Source organism: Prionailurus viverrinus, chromosome B4, assembly GCF_022837055.1.
Source record: "Prionailurus viverrinus isolate Anna chromosome B4, UM_Priviv_1.0, whole genome shotgun sequence".
Classification (NCBI taxonomy): Eukaryota; Metazoa; Chordata; class Mammalia; order Carnivora; family Felidae; genus Prionailurus; species Prionailurus viverrinus.
In genome coordinates, this window is record NC_062567.1 from 89,509,377 (window position 1) to 89,524,000 (window position 14,624).

The 14,624-nt window shown below is 40.4% G+C and overlaps 1 protein-coding gene across 1 annotated transcript in view; it reads left to right on the top strand.

Annotated features, from left to right (window-relative positions):
- The first annotated feature begins 9,218 nt into the window (after positions 1-9,218).
- CAND1 (cullin associated and neddylation dissociated 1) overlaps positions 9,219-14,624 on the top strand; it is a 42,530-nt gene continuing 37,124 nt past the window's right edge. The window contains exon 1 of the mRNA XM_047866030.1: positions 9,219-9,691. Within this exon, the coding sequence (XP_047721986.1) occupies positions 9,624-9,691 (68 nt within the window). The 5' untranslated portion in view covers positions 9,219-9,623. The remainder of the gene's footprint in view (positions 9,692-14,624) is intronic.

The window sequence follows — 14,624 nt, forward strand, 5'->3', positions numbered from 1 at the left end:
AGTACCTGTGCCAGGCATTTTATATAGATCTAGTTTAAGCCTCATACAATCCTAGGTACTATCAGTAGTATTCTCGTTTTAGAGACCTTGCCCAAGATTACAGGATAAGTGGTATAGCCAGGCTTTGAATCCAGGTTTCTGTGAGGTCGAGTCTGCTCTCTGAATCACCTGGCTATACAATATGGCAACTTGGGTTTAAGGTGAATGTGCAATTTGTAAGCAGAAACATGCCAGAACACTTGGACCTATGGGGATGGAGCACAGGCGGAATGGTTTATGTTTGAGTAGTGAATAGTTTTTAAATAAATGTATATACTAAGTTATTTCAAATGAGGCATTAGCACATAAATATTTTTAAGTGTCATAAATATAGTATCACTAGTTTCTAAAATTTTTTTATCAAGACTGTAAATGTATTTTGTTTGTGTTTGAGAGAGAGAGAGAGTAGGAGGGGCAGAGAGGAAGAGAGAGAATCTTAAGCAGGTTCCACGCCCAATGTAGAACTCTATCCCACCACCCTGGGATTATAACTTGAGCCGAAATCAACAGTTGACGCTTAACCAACTGAGCCACCCAGGCACCCCAAGACTGTAAATAGGTATATGGTCAATATATACTCTTTTTTCTACAATTCCTGGTTCCTCCTTTGTAGTAAGTATCTCTTGCTCTCCAGGGGTGACAATACTGAATTATTCTTCTAATGTCTTGGAGTAAATGCTCTCTTTGAGGGAAAATCCATGAAAGAAACTGAAGTTATTCTGACGCTTGTATTTTTAAAAAGTTTGTTTATTTTTAGGTAACTCGCTTCTATTTTAATCATTATTTTGGCATCTTTGTTGAGGTATAATTGACATCCAATAAACAGCACACATTTAAAGTGCACACGTTAATGGATTTTGACATATGTATACACTTGCAAAATCATCACTACAGTTAAAATAACACACATTTCCATCAATTCCAAAACCGTCCTGGAGTCTTAATCTGTCCTCCACCCTCATCTCTTGGCCACCCATTGATCTGCTTTGTGTCTTTACAGATGAGTTTGCAGTTTCTAAAATTACATATCAATAGACTCAGAGTCTGTACTCTTTTTTTCCTCTGATTTCTCTCATGTAAAATGATGCTTTTGAGATTCATCCATGCTGGTGGGTTTATCAGTGGTTCGTTCCACTTTGCTGCTAGAAAGTAATCCACTGTGTACATATATCACAGGTTGTCTTTCTGTTCACCTGTCAGCAGACATTTGGGTTGTTTCCAGTTTGCACTACTACAAATAAATCTGATATTAACATTCATGTTCTTCTCTTTGTGGTAGACACCCAGGAATGGAGTGGCTGGGATATATGGTAGATGTGTGTTTAGCTTTTGGAGAAACTGCCAAATTGATATCCAAGAGCAGTGTCTTAATGTTCCAGTTGTGCTGTATCCTTACCAACACATAGTATGAGCAGCCTTTTTGATGTTAATATTCTAAAAACTTTGTAGCAGCATCTCTTTGTAGCTTTGATTTGTCCTTTGATGCTAATGATATTGGGCACATTTTCATGTGTTTATTTGTCATCCTGTAACTTCTTTTGTGAAGAGTTTGGTCAAATCTTTTGTCCATTTCTTTAATAGGAATTTCTGTCTTCTTATTGAGCTCTATAAGTTCTGAGTACAAGTCCTTTCTCAAATGTATCTTCTGTAAGTATTTTCTCCTGTTTTAAGCCTTATTTGGACTATTAAAAGTAATAGTTTGCCCCAAACAAGAAACATTTTCCTTAAACCAATTCTAGATTGTGACATATGTTAAGAGTTAACAACTGCTTCCATTATAATAAAGCTCTCACACTTGTTAGGAAATGATGCAATTTTTTTTGTAGCATTCTCCACGAAATGTAAAATGAATTTGAGGTTTTTTTGCTTAGATCATACAGAAAATTTTGTATTTTCCAAAGTGATATAAATACAATAAAAAAGTATTTTATATAATCAGCATTTTCTTTCTAGAATGTGTTATTTCTATCACTTCACCTATTAGTACATATAATAATGGTGGACTAATTTCACTGTATAAATACCCACTGTTGAAAGAATCCCAGTACCATTTCATTTAATTTATTTTTATTAAAATTGCCATTTTTTCCAACCTCATTTGACTGTACCTTTTTTTTCAATCTCTGATCCTGTGGACTCATTATTTCCCTTTAATTACTTTTTCACACTTTTTCTCAAAAGTCAAAACTTGCATCTGGTGGTAAGCAGAATACCATTTTAAACAACGGGATCAGACCTCATCAGTACAACATCCGTATTTAAAGCAAAATGCAGCGTTTGCTGAATTCTAGCACTTTCTTCTGCATCCTTCTGTAAAAACTGATAACCAGATTTACATTTGTAAAGTTATATTTTTAGTTGTCTGAAAATCCTGGACAGTGTTCTTATAAATTTAAATCAGAGGGTGTTATGATTTTAAAATGCCAGACTTATGAGTCAAAAGTAATAATGCAATGGTAGATGTTCCAAAGGAAACACCTCTGTGATATAAATAATCTTTGTAATGTTCTCTAATACGCTACAAATGTATTTCTAACTCTAAAAGAATAATCCCTTCATAGAATAACAATTCAGTTTGATTTAGAGTGCCACTAAAAATTAACCAAGAGCGTCTAGCAGTTGTTTAGAAGAGAGTAGATCATAGAAAAAACTCTAGCTGTGGAATTGTTTCCAAACAATTGGAAATAAATCTTCTTAAGATCAGTCTTCTACAGCATTTACTTCCTTTTGCATCTAAGGTGAATTCATTATTAACGAATGATCTGTTACAGGTGCATTTTGTGTTTATTTGTGTGCAAAGCTGTCTATGCTGACACACAATGACAACCGCCCTTTTCCTCCACTATTAACACATCAGCTTTGACATTTTACAAAGAATTATATTTCAGAAATTAGTAACTGGTTGAATAAGTATAGTTCTGTTCTCTTTATTTCCTTTAACTCAGTTTACAGCAAATCTATGAATTAAGCACAATCCACATTTATTTGGCAGAAGGCTGTTTTAAAATGAATGTCAAATAAACTTATTTTCTGCCAAGATTGTCTTTTTCCCCATCACCCATGCAGCATTCAATTCAGAATAAAATTCACCAATGAAACAAGATTTTCAATGTTTCATGGTACTCATTCCTTGAAATGGTAATAGGTAGGACTCTAAAAAAACCTCTATGCTCAAATGTGTAAAGTACCTGCATACTTGTATTAGTCAGCTTAAGCTGCTATAAGAAAATACCATAGACTGGGGTGGCTTAAAACAACAGAAATGTATTTCCCACAATTATGGAGGCTGGAAGTCCTAGATTAGGGTGTCAGCATGGTTGAGTACCAGTGAGAGCTCTCCCCCTGGCTTGTAGTTGACTGCCTTCTTTCTGACATGACCCAGAGAGAGAAAGAACTCTTGGTGTTTCTTCTTAAGGGCATTAATCTCATCATGAGGGCCCCATCCTTATGACCTCATCTAAACCAAAACACCTCCCAAAGGTCCTGTCTCCAAATACCATACCACTGGAAGCTGGCCCTTCAGCATCTGAACCTGTCACCCCTGTAAGGGTGGGGAGTGAATGAAACACACAGGTCAGTCCATAGGGATTCTATATATTCTTCTTGGGTATTCACATCACATTAGCATATGGAATGTCCTGAGATTTGTCTGGATTTAATAAAACTGTTTCCTAAACTTTTTTTTTTAAACCAAAATGCTACCCGCCATAACACACACCCCCCAATAATATCTGCTTCTATTGACATCTTATGGAACTAGTATTTGGGACCAGTACATGGTTTGGGAAATGCTATGTTATAGCCCCCTTGTAATAATGGGGAGCCTCCTTGTAGTAATGGAAACTGATGTAAAGCCCTGAAGCATCTTTTGGAAAATTAACCTGAACTGAATAGCATTCCTCTCAAATCACTGGGAAATTGTACGGTACTTATTAAGGCTTCAATAGTCATAAAACAGAAAAAGAAAGTTTCATTCTTTGTCATATCACTCCAGTCCTATAATTTCCCTATAGAAGAGTCATTGTCATTTTAAACTTGTCTTTGTTGTCCTTCCACATTCTCAGATGTCTCTTTCCACACATTCCCTCCACATATGTATAAAATGAGACACTTCTATTTTCTTAGAAGCCCTTAGGTTGAAAATGTTAGGCATAAAATATCCCATTTTTAAAGAGACCCACCAAGCCATCCCTCTTAGAAGTGACTTTGTTACCATCATCCTAGCAACACCTCTCAGTCCATAGAAGAGGGCTACCATGGGATAAGAGAACATTCTAAGAGAAATGTGGAAATCATCAGTTGACAGAAAGTGCTCGGTGCTGGGTCTTTCCTCCCCTTCCCGTTCTAAAAAACCAACCAACAAACAAACAAAATATCCCCACACCCAGAAGAAATGAGAATCTCTGAAGGAAGAGAAAGTTCTGGAGAGCTTTGAGGTCTGCCCAAGATGTGTTCTTAAGGGTAAAGGAAAGTATTTGATGGAGTGTATTTGGGAGCAGTGATGAAAAAAACCAAAACAATAAATAAATTTCATGTTGGTACCCCCCAACTCCTCCTTGGGTGGTCGCCTACTGATTTGTGCCCTTTTGAGGAGAGCAGAAGAAAAATGGTGAGAAATGGCAGTACAGGAAGAGGTCTTGCGGTGCAGCAGCCTGAACCCCCTCCATAGTGGTGAGGATGCCTGAGTTTCAGCAGGCGAAGTAAGCAACTCCCTTCAAAATAAGATAGGCAGGAGCCTTCATGAGGGACTCCATCTGTGAGTGCTATTTGCCACCTGGAGGACTAGGGAATGCTCAGATGTGTTAAGTCATGGAAGTGTGCAGAAGGAAGACCTCTGAAAGACACGTTAAAGAACTTACAACCTTGACCCTCATGAGCCAGTCGGTCTTTGGGTATCTGCGATCAACAGTCAAGAGAGAGGTAGAACTATAGGCAGGTAAATAAAGAAAAATTTCCTCTTTCCCCTTATCTTCTCCCTTGTCATTCCCTTTAGCTGTAAGGGGTATAGAAGCAGGAAGTGGTGTCAGGATGGACATTGAACAAAACTAGACTGAACTTTGAAGACTTCAAAGGTAAAGTTCTGGGATCTGCCCAATATGCCATTAAGAGTCATGTAAAAGAATTAACAGCGTTTGTTTGAAAAACAAAACACAAAACATTTCATGCTTGTACCCCAACAACTTCATATGACTTCCTAAGTCAATTGTATTGTTTCCATTGCCTTCTCTTTACTGATATTTATCTTTTAATAGTTATTTACATTTTACCATATTTACCTTTCATCATATTTACATCTTAAAGGCAATTTCAGGATCCATTCCTTTAGACAAAATACAAAAAAAAAATTGTATGAAATTTAAGATTTGGTCAACATGAATGCCTCTCCCAAACGAAGGAAAATGTCTTCTTGCTCATCTTTGCATCCCCAGTATCTAGTACACTGCCTAGAACAGTGTAGTCACTCAATAAATGTTTGTGAATTAAGCCAACCTACTGGTTGATATTTGAAGAAGCTTCGAAGAGCTGAAGGACACCATTTTTCTTCTTTTCTTGTCTCAGTTTTCCATTATGACCATTGACTAGAAAGACAACTCTTGGACGACAGCCTTGTCTAGGTTTATTTATTTCCTTTTGCACTTAAAATTAATTTAGCATTTACAGATCCTTAAAGGAAAGCATTTTCCCACTGTTTAATTACAAGCTATATTCAACAATACACAGATCAAATCTCTAAGAGGTCAAGAATACAAAATAGAATTAAGTATTTTTTGTGTGTGTGAAAAAGAAAGAGAGCGTGAGCAGGGGAAAGGGGGAGAGAGAGGGAGAGAGAGAGAGAGACAGAGAGAGAGAGAGAGAGAGAGAGAGAGAGAGAATCTTAAGAAGGCTCCATGCCTGGTGTGGAACCCAACACGGGGATCTATCTCATGATCATGAGATCATGACCTGAACTGAAATCAAGAGTCTAATGCTTAGCTGACTGAGGCACCCCCAAATTAAATACTTTTGAGTGTCTCTTATGAATTTGGCATGGGCTAAGTACTTGAAAGAAGCAGTAGTTGTTTAAAGTTGGTATACGCTCTTAAGAAACTTACACTCTTGTTGGAGGCTAGAATATAAACACTATTATAGTGGTTCAAGATCCTAGAAAGAGACAGGGGAGATGAATAGCATTCCAGGTGGGGACAAGCGTTTTAGTACTGAGATTTGGAGCATAGGCTCTGAAACACATTGCCTGGATTTTAATCCCAACTGTACCTTATTGGTGACCTTTAGCAAGTTACTTCAGCTGTTTGTGCCTCTCATACTTAAAATGTGGATTAAATGAATTTAGCACCTGACCTATAAGTAAGGGCTTATTTTTATAGTGATGATTGTACAAAAACTTGGAGTTGGGTCTTTGAGGGACTCCAAAAATTGATGGGAGCAATTCCTATATTAGAATAGTGGGAGAAAGTTCAGGAGAAAAAGGGTTAGGGACAGATGAAGGGGGCCACTGATTGCCAAAACATTTGGACTTCATTCAGTAGTAGAGAGCCACTGAACTTTTTAAATTGCTGAGTGGCACTCTAAAAACAATGTTTTAAAACACTCTAAACTGGCTACGCAGAATGGTTTGGGATAGGACAAGTAAACGGCCGAGAGAATATACTACTAATAATAGCTGACTTTTATTAGATGCTTTCCACGACCTTTGTAATGCCAGAAATATTATTTACAAATATTATTACATTCCAAGTACTGTGCTGAACAGTTTATATGGGACATCTGTTATAGACTGAACTGTGTGCCCCCCAAAATTCAAATGTTGAAGCCCTAACTTCCAGTGTGACTGTATTTGAAGACAGAACCGCTAAAGAGATCTCTGAGGTTAAATGAGGACACAATTACAACTGAATGAAGTTAAAAGGGAGGGACCCTAATGCAATAGGATTGGTGTCCTTAAAAGAAGAGAAGGAGATACTAGGGGTGTGGGTGCACACAGGAAAGACTACATGAGGACACAATGAGAAGGCCACCATCTGCAAGCTAAGCCCTTAGGATAAACTGACCTTGCTATTACCTTGGACTTGGATTTCTAGCCTCCAAAACTATGAGAAATCAAGTTCTTGTTGTTTGAGCCACCCAATCTATGGTATTTAGTTATGGCAACACTAGCTGGCTCAGACAATGGCTCCTTTGACTTTTTTTTTTTTAATGTTTTTACTTTATCTTAGAGAGAGAGAGAGAGAGAAAGAGAGCATGAGAAGGGGAGGGGCAGAGAGAGAGGGAGACACAGAATCTGAGGCAGGCTCCAGGCTCTGAGCGCTCGGCACAGAACCCCAACCGGGTCTCGAACCCACAAACCGTGAGATCATGACCTGAGCTGAAGACGGTCGCTTAACCTGCTGAGCCACCCTGACTCTTAAAACAGCCAGATTGGATAATACTGTACTCTGATGATTGTAGTGTTAGCCATAAAGAAACGAGGCTCAGAGACCTTAAAATGAATTGCCTAAGACAGCTAATAAGTGTCAGTAAGCAGAATTTATATCCAAGCTGTCTGGCAACAAATATCATAGTTCAGTTGGAAACTGAAAAATGAAAGGATTTAATACACAAATGGAGAAAACGTGAGTTGGTGTCTGACTGGATTCAGGCTAAAAAAAAAATGTTATCACCAGATGATTGAGATTTTAAGCCTTGGGGTCCACCCGAGGTAAATGACCAGCTTGTTTGTGTGTGATGTGCAAAGCATAGTTTGTATAAATATTGTGGAAAGGTTGTTCAGAAGGGAGTTAACTGTGGCTGAAACTCTTAGAGAATGATGGTCGACTTGGGTAAAATGAGTGAAAAGATACGGTGCTACTAGGGAGGAACACAGCATTAAAGCAAAAGGACATGTGGGAGTAAACGAGGGGAAAATTTAGGTATGAATTATGAGGCCAGATCACATTTCATCGGTTTTAACCGTTATTGATTATAACAGTGCCTGACTTTTAGAAAAGACAGCTACAGGAAAGAACAGTAGGGAAGCGTCAGATTTTATAGTTGGAAGGAAGGAGCTTTTTCTTTTTCTTAACAAGAGCAGTAAGAGAGACCATTTTTGTTGTCGCCTGACTGAGCTTTCCCATTCTTCTTTTAGAAAGGCCTGTCAGCTAGCTCCAATTCCAATTAAACAGATAAAAACGTGGGTACTAAAGCAAAAGATTTGGTATCTGATCTCCCACTGCTGTGTGTGTGTATGTGTGTGTCTGGAAACAATAAAATACACAACTGCAGGATTATTAAATCCATAAGAGCTGACTACAGAGGATAGTCCTTTAGGTAATCTGAATAAAACGAGTAGGCCTGAATACAATCGTTGGTCGTTGACCTTCCTTGCTTTAGGGAGCTAGCTAGCTCTTTCATGCACTGAGGGAGCCAGCAGAGACTCCGCTGCCTTCAGAGGATGAGACTACCATCATTCTCAAGGATTAGCGCTAGGAAATCTCTATTACATCTCTGCCAAGAACACTAACTGATCCGCAATGCGCCTGCCCAAACCGCAGCAGCCAAGCTCTGCAGACACCCCACAACAGCAAAAAGAGCTGCAAGAGGAAATCCGAACCCGCGGCAGAAACCAAGGGCACGGGGAGCTAAACGTTTTAGCCACAACTGCCTCGCTAGACTACAAATCCCGGCATCCACTCCTCTCACGGAAGCCAATGAGGAAGCTACAAGTTCCTTCAGCCAATCACATCCTGACTCAGTGTAACAACCCCGACTGCATTCTGGGATTTGTGGTTTTCACGTGGCAACACTGTTCCCCCGTGGTGAAGGCGAAGTAGGCCACGCGTCCGATTCGAAATGAAAGCTCCTTTTAATAATTCTTATGTTGGTTGCCACGCTGCACCTTAATTATCAGTACTCTATGGCCTTATACTCCTTAAGAATCGTAAACCTTCCCCAGTACTGTCGTACAGAAAAAAAAAAAATCAAGTTATTCTCAGATTACAGCATGCTCTTCCCCCTCGCCCCCCCGTCCTTTAACCGTCGCTTTCAAGTCTCGCGAGAACAGCCCCTTTTGGTCGTTGTCATGCTTTCTGAAAGGCGGGTCACGCGAAGACTGACGGAGTCTTCAGCCAACAGGATTGCCTTTTAACTAGCGTCTCTACAGCGTGCGTGGGGAGACCTTCGTGAACCCTGACCTCAGCTCTCCGTGGCGTCCCGCGTTCGCCGCCCCCGCCCCTGGAGCGAAGGAGGCGGGTTTTGGCCTCTTGCCCTAGGGAGCGAGTGCGGAGAGAGTGGGAGCGAGACGGATCCGAGTAGAGGCGTCTAGCTCCCCGGAGAGGCCCTGCTGTATTCCTCGCTGCCCATGAGCTCGTTCTCCTGCGAGCAGCGCCGTCGTTAGGCCGGCCCCGAAGCCTCTGCTTCCTCCGGGACAGGCCCGCTCCTCGCCGAGGAGGAGGCAGCCTGTCGAGGCGCCTCCCTAGTCCGCGTCGGCGTCGCTCTGCGACCCTGGAAGCGGGAGCCGCCGCAAGCGAGAGGAGGAGCCCCAGCTACAGCGGCGCCGGCAGCGGGCAGCAGCACCAGCAACGCCAGCGGGCGGGATCGAGGCCGTCAACATGGCGAGCGCCTCGTACCACATTTCCAATTTGCTGGAAAAAATGACATCCAGCGACAAGGACTTCAGGTGAGGCCGAAATCCGACCCTGCGCCCACCTTGGGGTGCCCCATCCGCGGCCCTGGCCCTCACACAGGCCTTGCCCCACCCCTTTGGCCTTGGCGGGTCCCTCTGCCTTCCTGAGGTCTCCGGCCCACCACCCCGCTCCCGCAGGCTCCTGTGCGAGCCACCTTCCAGCCCCCTCCCCCCATTCTTTACTCTAGGCGGTTGCCCGCCGCTGGTCTGAGGCCCCTTCTGCGTCCCCAGACGCCGCCACTGCATTCCCTGCCCCCACCCCCAATCCCGAGACATGATTCTCGCGTCCCAGGTGGCGTGAAGGGGCAAAATCACCCGCCGTTGTGGGGAAGGGAGTTGCTCTAGGCTTGGGGACCGGGAGGCCGGGCCTACCGGCCCGCCCGCCTCAGGCACTAGGCCGCCCTGCTCGCTGGGGCTCTGGCTGCTGCCCACTCCGGGCCCCAGGTGCCGCCTCTTTTCCCGCAGCTGGGAGTGGGCCTAGGTGCATTCAGCTTCAATGATGTGCTTGTTTTGGGGTGGCTGTTCCTGGATTGGGTTATAAACTTTTTCTTTGGACCATTCCTTTCGGGAAGGTGGGAAGAAGGGGGTGGGGTGGAGGGGAGCCAGGCTGGGGAAACTTGACTCGCAGGGTTTTCCCGCCAGCGTCTCTTGTCATTTTTCCTTGTCAGGTAAAAACTAAGCAGGAATTGGGGATTCCAGTCTCATTTCCTTATATCCAGAATTACTGCCAGAAAGGTGAATTCCTGAACCTTAAACAGAAGAGTAAAATGAGCAAATGGATCTTACTGATAGAAGTTTTCAAATACGAGGGTGGTGAATATGAAGCCTCATTTATTAGCAGTTCTGTTCCAGAAGACTTGTACAATCGTTTCCAAACCTTGTAGCATGCATATTGAAGAAATATTATATTTTCACGGGTTATCTTGGTTTCTCTCTCTCTCTCTCTCTTTTATTTTTATTTTTTGCATTACAGTAATTGTTGGATTTCTTCCTTCCTACCTCCTATCCTTACTTATCACAGAATAAATAAGCTCCTGGTCTAAAAACAAGCTTTATATTTCTTTGATACCCGTTTTGTTCTCTAAGGCTCGTTGATTGTGTTTTGTGTGCATTTTAAAGAAAAGAACAGATAGTCTTCTATTAAAATCGTGGCTGAAGTCAAAGTCTTAAGGCTATAAGTTATAAGTCTCCACAAGTTTTATGTAGATATGAACAGTACCCTTTAACACCTGAAAACCCATCCAGACCTTACCTGCCAGGAAGAAATTCCCCATTTGTGAAAAGAGAACCATGAAAAATGTAATGATCACGTTCCTAATTAAATTGATGTGCTGGCATATTCAGATGCCCAGTGAAATACAGTTCTGGTTCTGTGACTTCAAAGCCAGAAATGAATTTTTTAAAGTTTTGCTACCTAGGGAGTTAAGTTTTGCATTTGAAACTTTTTAAACCTGGTTTGCTAATACCGAAGATTTTAGTGTTGTGACTTTTTGGAAGAGACGAGTTTGTTTTGGGTAGTGTAGATCAAAATCAAGATTATTGGAGAAAATAAAAGGTGTTTTTTTTTTGCTTTTTTTAGAGTTAGAATTCTGTTTACTTCCCTTTGGAGCTTTGCTTGCTCCCAGTGCAAGACACTGAAATTGAAATACATATTTGGGTGATATGTACACACACACATTTATGTGTGTGTGTGTGTGTGTGTGTGTGTGTGTGTGTGTGTGTATGTATTCATACTTACGGCTGTGTAGAGTGTGTGGTGAGATTTGCCCCCTTCCCATTTCTGTCAGTTTGGCTCATTCTGTAAAAGTACTCAATATCATTCTGATTGTATGCAATTTCATACTAGAGGTAGGTAGCACTTTCCTATAATGGCACTGTTTTGGTCAGCCAGTGAGACTTGTGTATGGGTAAAATGTTTGATATAAACAAATCAAGTCATGTGAATGTTGCATATGTGATTTTTGACTGAAGATACTTAAATTTCTTATAAAGATAATACATACATGCTTTCATGTTTTCTTTTTTAAATAAACTATATGAAAGAAATATTGCTCTGATGTTAAGTTATAGTCAGTGTTGAACTTGATAAGGATTATCTGCCAGTTTCAGCCAGAGTAAATCAAAACACTGCTTGGTGGATTATTTTTCTAAAAGTGTAATATTGATATATTTCTAATAGTTGGTGAACATTATAGAAAGATAAGTGTGGAAACCGTGACTTGAGCAATTTGGCATTAAGATTTTTAAAAAAAATTTTTTAATGTTTATTTTCGAGAGAGAAAGACACACACACACACACACACACACACACACAGAATGTGAGTGGGGGAGGGGCAGAGAGAGAGGGAGACACCGAATCTGAGGCAGGCTCCAGGCTCTGAGCTGTCATCACAGAGCCCGACGTGGGGCTCAAACTCACGGAGTGTGAGATCATGACCTGAGCTGAAGTCGGACGCTTAACCGACTGAGCCACCCAGGTGCCCCTTGACATTAAGATTTTTATTAACTCTGTTCTAAAGACATGTCTTATGTTCAAGCCATCTAGTTAACAGACAAGTCTTTGGAACTAAAGCACTGTGTATATTAAATTACAGATATTTAACAGATTGATTAAAATAGTGAGCACTTGAAGTCAAGTATTTTGAACATTTTTCTGTATAATTGCAGTACAGACATTTGAATGTATGTGTTCTATTTTAAAATTATGCCTTTAACTTCTCACTTGAAATTTATTTTGGTATAAATATCATACTTTGTTGCTACATGTTTTAAAATATCTACCAACAGAAAGATCTTGAGGACAAAGTTAAAAGTCTGGAATATCAAACATGTGCAAGGGCACTTAGCACTATTTGTGCTAAGGGCAGAAGAAAACAGTGCTATATCTAAAAAGAAAAAAAAGATTATTATTCTCATGGTGGAATCCATAGAGAATATGACCTGCTGGTCACAAATTATGGGTTCTAGTCATGGGTTCTAAGGAGTCTTTTCTGTGAACCATCTGTGAAATCTTGGGCAGGCTACTTTATTTGGGATTAAATTTTCACTTTGTACATGAGTGATTACAAAAGGTCCCTAATAGGCCTGAAATTTTAGGTCTCTGGATAACTACATAGTCCGTTCATGTAAAGAAATGGGTACAGGCTTCAAAATTTTCAGATGTCAGCATTTTTAAAGAATCATTTTGTAAGATTTAAATCATGGGTTCAATTGGGGGGCGTCTAACGTCTTTTTCTTTCGTGTTTTAGTATTCTGTATTCTTTGAAGGTGGTATCTTTTTTTTTTAATGTTTATTTTTGAGAGAGAGCGAGTGCACGAGCACGAGCTTGAGAGGGGAAGGGCCAGAGAGAGAGGGAGACACAGAATCCGAAGGAGGCTCCAGGCTCTGAGCTGTCAGCACAGAGCTCGATGCCGGGCTCGAACTCACAAACTGGGAGATCATGATCTGAGCCGAAGTTGGACGCTTAACCAACTGAGCCACCCAGGCATCCCTGAAGGTGGTATGTTAAGGTTTAGTGCCAGTAGTTAGGTAATTCTGTAGATAACAAAATGAAAACTTTAGTGTTCACGAATCATGTGAATGCTCCACTTATGAATATTAATGTTGAAAATTCAGTGAGTTGAGGTAACTAAAGTTTTGCTTTTATTTTCATATGTTTCACCACTAACTGAATTATGGTATTACGAGGAATCAAGAGCTAAAGAAAATTTACCATTATTTTATTTTTTTCTACATAATAGTTAACATTAATGCTTACTGTCGACTTCATACACTTGATCCTAATTATCTTTATTATGATACTAGTAAGGTGAATACTAACAGTCTCTCTTCCAGTTGAGGAATCTTAGATGTGGTGATATTAATTAAGTACTTGCCCAAGGTGGGTTAGACATTAGATCTGGGATTTCCAGACACCCCCAGAACATGAACTCTTAGCTACCATGTTATGTTACTTCTCCAGAATTTTGAGTAGGGTACATTTAAGACTAAGAACTTAAATTTCAGTTCCTTCTCAGGCTTATGGAATATTTTGTGCTAGAAGATGCTTTTAGTAACTCCCTGAGAAGGACTACAAAATGTTTAAGATCTAGTGCTTGCCCTCAGTAATACTCCATGCTTGTGGAATGGTTAAGACATTTTTATAAAAAGGTGAAGAACCCAGGGCAGTATGTAGTTATTAGGCTTAAGTGGCAGAGAAGATGAAAGCAAGGAGGTTGATGTTCATAGAGTGATCTGAGCTAGGCCTTGAAATTGTAGGTAGAGAAAATGAGTATAAGTATGAAAGCACACTGTACAAAATGCCATTGGGGGAGAGGGAGTAGGTAATTTTGACTGGAGCTGGGGGTCAGTATTGTGTAGGGAACTGATTGAGGGTGGGGACCTTGTTTCACTGAACTGAATCCTGTACTGTTTTGGCCTTGCGGGTTCTTAATAGGTGCTTGTTTTAGTTGAATTGGATTTTAATTCCAGAGTTGAGAGAAAAGCGTGTAAGGATTTTGGGAAATGTCTTCCAGAAACCACTGTAAAATCTCCCAATCTTTTTTTTTTTTAATATCATTTGATACAATTTAAAATAATTTTTTAGTGCGTTGCAGAATTTCCTAGCTTGATAATGGTTTATGTTACCAAATTTATTTATTTATGTGTTGTTTTGGACATTAGAAGGTATTTTCTCTTGGAAACTTTAAAATGCTAATTAATAAAAACCTCAGGTCTGGTATGGAATCATAGCCTTTCAGAGCTGGAAGGGACCGTAGAGGTCTTACAGCTGAAAGTACTACATGGGCATTTACAATAATGTAACAATAAATACTAGCTAAGTTCTCTGGACAACTTGTACTTGCAGAAAAGTAAGTTTAATCAGAAGAAATAGATTTGTAGAGGTTAAGAAGGTGATGTCTGGGCACTTTTTACGTACTTTGCTGG